A 6,808-nucleotide genomic window follows, 5' to 3' on the forward strand; every position below is an offset into this window, starting at 1 on the left:
GAGTAACTTCACCACTGAGCTAAAAGGGTGTCCGAGGGCCATACCCTTGGGGTTTCTCCAGTCTCTGTCAGGACAGTAAATCTGGTCTTTTTTTTGTGTTAGAATTTTGTTCTACATCCTTTCCCAGCTCTGTACAGGACCCTCTGTTGTGATCCCAGTCAGAGCAGTCAGTGGTGGTAGCTGGGCACCATCTAGCTGTACTGGACTCAGTCTAGTGGAGGCCTTGGTAGCTGTGGTCCATTAGTCCTATGGACTAATCTTCTCCTTGTATCCTGTTCTCTTCATTCTCCCTTGCTCCCAAAGGGGTGAGACCAGTGGAGTATCTTAGATGGCTGCTCACAGGCTTTTAAGATCCCATACATTACTCACCAAGGTAGAATGCAGAACATTGTCTTTATAAACTGTGTTATGCCAATTGAGCTAGATGTTCCCCGAGATCATGGTCCCCACAACCCTCAGCCCAGCAATTCAGTCCCTCAGGGAGTTTGAAGTGTCTATGGAGCTTCCATGACCTTTCCTTGTACAAGTTGTGCTGGCTTCCCCTGTACTCACAGGACTATTTTGAGGATGAAAGGGGCACACGGCAGGTGCTCACTAACTGAGAACTGCTGGGAGCATGTGCTATCGTCATCACCTCTCCTCTCAGTCCCTCTACGGCTCTAGCCAAGTTGACAGACTTATTCCCAAACACTGCCTCTTCACGCCTCCTCTGATCCATCCCTATTCTGCTTGAGAGGGGAGAAACCCGAGTTTGAGTCCTGGTCCTTCTCTGATTCCTTGAGTAACCCCAGGAGAGTCTTAACCCCTCACTGGGCCTCAGTTTCTTCACCCATATATTGGGGTCACCTATTTAAACCCGGCTTACTTCACTGGCTTACGGTGAAGAACAAAAGGATGATGTGAAAATGCTTTGGAAAGAAGGAAAGTCTGGGGAGGGGGAGACACGGAGAAGGAGAAGTTGTGGGCTTCGAGGAGGCCAGGGAGGGAGACAGGTGAGAAGGTCCAGTGTGGACTGGATGATACCTGGGACCAAGGCTGTGAGTGGGGAGAGAAGATGGTGGATCAGAGATACATTCAGGAGGCAGAACGTGCAGCCATTTGGTGCCTGACTGGGGGTGGAGGGGGAGGGGCACAGGAGAGAGGCATCCAGGATGAGGTGGCTGTCACTGATATGGGGAGGAGGAGAAGGAGAAATGGTGGGAAGATGCCAAGGCCTGCAGGGGACGTGGAGGATGTGAGAAACCTCTGGGCAAGAGAGGAGGCTGCCAGAGCTCAGCAGCAAAATCAGAGACGAAGACAGAGATCTGGGAGTTGCTTGTGTGGGAAGATGGTAACATTTCCCAAGAAGGACGTGTGTGGAAGGAAGAGAGACTGCGCATTCTCACTAACGCTGTGATCCAAGAGAAGGAACAAGCAAGAGCCCAGCTCACTGTGTCGGTTAAATTATTCTTCGTGTTGCATAGTTTTATGGCTCAGAAACTGGTCGCAACTGTAACGTTCTTCCACCCTTGAAACAGCTCTCAGAAGTGGGCAGGCTCTGGCAATGAGTCGCCAAAGCACACGAGCAGAGCGAAGCAAGGCCTAGACCCAAACCATGGCCTCCCGATTCCAAGACCAGGACACCCTCTCTACAGCAAACAGAACGGTGCTGTGCTGGAGACTCAGCCGGGCCTGGGTTCTAGCCTATGGACTCTGTGACTTTGGGCAAGCCTTTCACTTCTGAGGCTCAAATCAGATCTATCATAGGTTTTACATTATGGAGTAGCTGTGAGGGTTCAGGAATACCCAAAAGATGTACCACACCTAGCACAGGGCCAGCATGCAGCACGCGCAATAAATACAAACAGTTGCTGTTACTATTATTACACAACTCTTTAAAACATGAGCCACGGCACCTCTCTGCTCAAACTCTCCAATGTCAAGTTCACTCAGAGTGCAATTCAAAGTTTCTTCCAAGGTCTACAAGGCCCTGTATCAATGATCTGGTCCCCGTTACCACTCTGACCTCATCTCCTAGCCCTCTCCCTTCTTCATCCATTGCAGCCACGATGGCCTCCTGGCTACCACTGGAACGCACTACAAACAAGTCACCTGCACTTGTTCTTTCTGTCTAGAATGCTTTTCAGTCACATTTTGGCACAGCTTATTCCCCCCTCTCCTGCAGGGCTCTGCTCAAAAGTCACCTATTCAGGGAGGCCTTCCCTGACCCTTTCATCTAAAACAGCCCCTTTATCACTCTCTACCCTCTTACTCCATGAGGGCAGTTGGTTCACAGATCTATTCCCAGCATCTACATTAGTGCCTGGCACATGTCAGGTGCAAAATAAACATTTGTGGAATGAATGGATGAATGAATACTGCCGTTGGACCCAGACACTCACCCGTCTCTCCCTCTCCCACGGTGCAAGGTAGTCCCTCTCCCGACCACCAGGCCCAGAGAGATTCTGGGGGCCGCCAGGGCCAGGCTCCTTCCACCGTCGCCGCCGCTCCATCCCGTAGAGCCCAGGCTGACTGTGCCCAGACTCAGACATGGTCACCTATAGAGAGAATGAAGGGATTCCAGGATGAAGAGATGTCTCTCCTGTTCTCCCTGAGACACTTCCTTTTAAAAGGGAGACGTGTGGATGTGGTTCCCAATATCCATTCTTCACTTCTTATGCAGAAATAGAACCCTCAGTTCCTAGCTGGGTACATGGGTATCCAGAACTCACTTCCCAGCCGCTTTTAGGCGTGGTCCTATGACTAGGTTCTTTCTGGCCAATGGTATGACACCAAAAGCGCGGTCTGGCAGCTTTTGGAAACTTTTCTTCACAAACACTGGGGGCCTTTGCCCCTTCTTCCTCCTGGCTGACTCGAATGTGGGTGTAGAGGGTAGAACTCAAGGAGCCATCTTGGACTGCGAGGCAATTTAATGGAAGGTACAGCAGCAAGAGACATAAGGTTTGGGGATCCCATATTACATTAGAACTGCCTATCTTTGGAGGCAGTGAAAACCAATACATCTCTTTTACTTGCAGCCCAAACGATTCCTAACTATGAATCACTTTGCCCCAACATAGACACAATTCATAGAGGGAAGGTTCACATAAAAATGACACATTCTGTTTCTCAAAATGCAGTAAGGCATTTCCTTACAAATCAGTAACATGACCCTCACCTCACCAACTACTCTTGATTATCCATCACTCGTGAATGTGGGGACAGGGGAGTGAGGCTCCAGCATTCAAGACCTACTTTTAGCTTGTCACTACACAAATGCTTGTGACATTTCAGTGTATTTACCTTCTACTCCTGATGGTCTACGAACCCTCATTCTGAATTTCACTTTATTTCAAGGTTTCACCAGTGTTTAAATTAATCTATCTAAGATGTTATAAAATGTATAGCTACCTATACAACCCACTCCCCACCATTTAAGTATCTGTTTACAGATCCTTAGGGAGAGTTCCCCTAGCTGTTCACACATCATTCTAGGGAGTCTCTGAGTAATAACTGTCTGTTTGCAGCACTCTATGGGGCCATGTGGAGGAGCCCTGGTGGCACAGTGGTTAAGCACTTGGCTGCTAACCGAAAGGTCAGCAGTTTGAACCCACCAGCCACTCCATGGGAGAAAGATGTGGCAGTCTGCTTCTGTAAAGATTACAGCCTTGGAAACCCTATGGGACAGTTCTACTTTGTCTTACAGGGTAGTGTTATGGATTGAATTATATCCCCTGCAAAACGTGTGTCAACTTGGCTAGGCTATGATTCCCAGTATTGTGCGGTAGTCCACTGTTTTGTCATCTGATGTGATTTTCCAATGTGTTGTAAATCCTACCTCTACAATGTTAATGAGGCAGGATTAGAAGCAGTTATGTTAATGAGGCAGGACTCAATCTACAAGATCAGGCTGCATCTTGAGTCAATGTCTTTTGAGATATAAAAGAAAGAAATGAGCAGATAAAACACAGGGACCTACTACCACGAAGAAAGCAGAGCCAGGAGAAGAGCACGTCCTTTGGAGCCAGGGTCCCTCTACTGAGAAGCTCCTAGACCAGGGGAAGACTGATGACAAAGACCTTCCCCTAGAGCCGACAAAGAAAGCCTTTCCCTGGAGCTGGCACTCTGAATTCGGACTTCTAGCCTCCTAAACTGTGAGAGAATAAATTTCTCTTTGTTAAAGCCATCCACTTGTGGTACTTCTGTTATAGCAGCACTAGATAACTAAGATAGGTCACTATCAGTTGGAATTGACTCGATGGCAATGGGTTCATGGGGCCATCTGCTCATGCTCAGGGGTTGAGGTTGGCAAACTACGAGCCTATGGGTCAAATCTGGCCTGCTCCATTTTTGTAAATAAAATTCTATTGGAACACAGCCACACCCATCAATTCACAGATTGTCTATGGCTGCCTTCTTCATACAACGGCAGAGTTGTGACAGAGACTATATAGCCTGCAGAGCCTAAAATAGTTACTTTCTGGCCCTTTACAGAAAGAAGTTTGCTGACTCCTGCTTAGTTCTCAAAACGAAACCAAATCCATTGCCATCTAGTCGATTTTGACTCACAGCAATCCTACAGGACAGAGCAGAACTGCCTCACAGGGTTTCCAAGGCGCGGCTGGTGGATTCGAACTGCCAACCTTATGGTCAGAAGTCGATTTTGACTCATAGCAATCCTACAGGACAGAGCAGAACTGCCCCACAGAGTTTCCAAGGCGCGGCTGGTGGATTCGAACTGCCAACCTTATGGTTAGCAGCCAAGCTCTTAACCACTGTGCAACCAGGGCTCCTGTTAAATCACTCTATGAATCTCCTACCCTCACTCCAGTTCATTAACAAGCCCCTGTGAGAAACTTTCTCTAGCACTTAAGGGTCTGTTTACAGGCTGCAGGGGTAATCTCACTATCCAGGAAGGGATGTGTCTAGCTCCTTTCTCACTGGTGTGACTTCCTGCCCAGCCACAAACTGGGTTGAAGACTTTGCCTTCCTAGACAGAGGAGGACAAAGGCCTGTTTACAAATGCTTACAAAAAGTGATTCATTTGGCACCTAAATGATTGTTCATGGTTCCTGATGGGGGAACCCCTCCCTTAACTTTGGATCTCTTCCTCCCTTGCAATTAAGTGTCTGTTTACACATTATTCTGGAGATCTCCCCAGTGTTGAAATGTCTGTTTTCATGTCTCAGTGGGGCTTCTGTCCAAGCACTAAAGTGTCTGTTTACGTATCTATGAGGATCCTTGTCCCTTGCAAAAAAGTATTCAAAAACCAAAAAACCAAAACCAGTGCCGTTGATTCAACCTACCACAACCCTATAGGACAGAGCAGAACTGCCCCACAGAGGTACTTCCACAGTATCTAACTTTATTTACACCCCTATGGGCTACCTACACGTAATTTGGGGACCCCTTAATGCTATTTAAAGGCCTCTTTGGGGTTTCCCCAGAAATTTACAAAGCCAGTCTATTTAAGTGTCTATTTACAGGACTCCTATGGTGATCCCCCTCCCCCCATAAATTAAGTCTAATTATACATTCTTTGCGGGGGGGGGGGGGTCCTCAGTTCTTAAACATCTCTTCACGCATGCCCAATGTGGATCTCCCAGAATCTAAATGTCTACTTGCAAATTATTTGGGAAGACTTGCCCAATTCCTAACTATCATTTATGCCCAACCCAAGGAGGAACTCTCCCACCATCCCCCCCCCAAAAAAAAAAAACAAACTTAAGAGCTTACACTTTTTTCTACAGCCCCTCATGTACTTAAACATATATTTACAGGCCTTGGAGGCCTGGTGGCACAGTGGTCAAAGTGCTCGGCTGCTAACTGAAAGGTCAGGGGTTAGAACCAACCAGAACCCACCAGCCACTCCGTGGAAGAAAGATGTGGTAGTCTGCTTCCATAAAGATTAAACAGAAAAAAAAAAACCCAAACCCACTTTGGTAGAGTCGATTCCAACTCATAGCGACCCTGTAGGACAGAGCAGAGCTGTCCCCATAGGGTTTCCAAGGAGCGGCTGATGGATTCGAACTGCCGACCTTTTGGTTAGCAGCCCCAGCTCTTATCCACTACACCACCAGGATTACAGCCTTGGAAACCGTATGGGGTAGTTGTAGCCTGTCCTATAGGATCAACTCGAGGACAGTGGGTTTCTTTTTTTTTTTTAATGAGGCCTTTTCTAGAACTTGAGTCTATTATTCAGGGGCTTCACCAGTAATTAGACATCTGCTTACAGGCTTCTATGGGAAACCTCACAATTTAAGTTCCTATTTACACACCAGTTGGAGGACCTCCCAGTATTTTAGGGTCTGGCTACAGGACCCCTATCAGGGTACCCCAGAACTTAAGATTCTCTTTACACATTATGGGAGGGCTCTCCCCAGTGCTTTACGGCCAGTTTACAGGCCCTCTGGTAGGGTACTCCCAGGACTGAGGTTTCTATTTACACATTATTTGCCACCCGCCCCGCGCCAAGCCAGTATTAAACGGTGAGACCCGCCTCCCTATTCAATTCCTCACACCCGCCGGGGAGTCGGAGCGACGGTTTAACGGTCGAGAAAGGGGGCGGGGTGGGGGCGGGGCCTGGACGACGTGCCCCGCCCCCCGACGGTGCGCGCGCCTCCCGCAGGCGTGCAGACTTCTTACCTAGGGCTGCTTTTGAATGGTTGCTGGGACACGGCGCAGGAGGGTAAACGGAACGGGAAGGTGCAGCCGGTAAATGGCGTCGGAGGGCTGGAAGCGTGGGAGAGAGAAGGACAAACCTGGTAGCTTGCACTCCACAACCGGCCTCGGCGTCCCGGAAGCGGCACTCAGGGAAAGGAGGCGCAAA

The 6,808-nt window shown here is 48.5% G+C and overlaps 1 protein-coding gene across 1 annotated transcript in view; it reads right to left on the minus strand.

Annotated features, from left to right (window-relative positions):
- Positions 1-2,534, minus strand: part of SMG9 (SMG9 nonsense mediated mRNA decay factor) — an 18,393-nt gene extending 15,859 nt beyond the window's left edge. Inside the window, exon 1 of the mRNA XM_004388777.2 lies at positions 2,382-2,534. Within this exon, the coding sequence (XP_004388834.1) occupies positions 2,382-2,531 (150 nt within the window). The 5' untranslated portion in view covers positions 2,532-2,534. The remainder of the gene's footprint in view (positions 1-2,381) is intronic.
- Positions 2,535-6,808: the final 4,274 nt, after the last annotated feature.

The sequence above is a fragment of the Trichechus manatus genome, unplaced genomic scaffold, assembly GCF_000243295.1.
Source record: "Trichechus manatus latirostris isolate Lorelei unplaced genomic scaffold, TriManLat1.0 scaffold00216, whole genome shotgun sequence".
Lineage (NCBI taxonomy): Eukaryota > Metazoa > Chordata > Mammalia > Sirenia > Trichechidae > Trichechus > Trichechus manatus.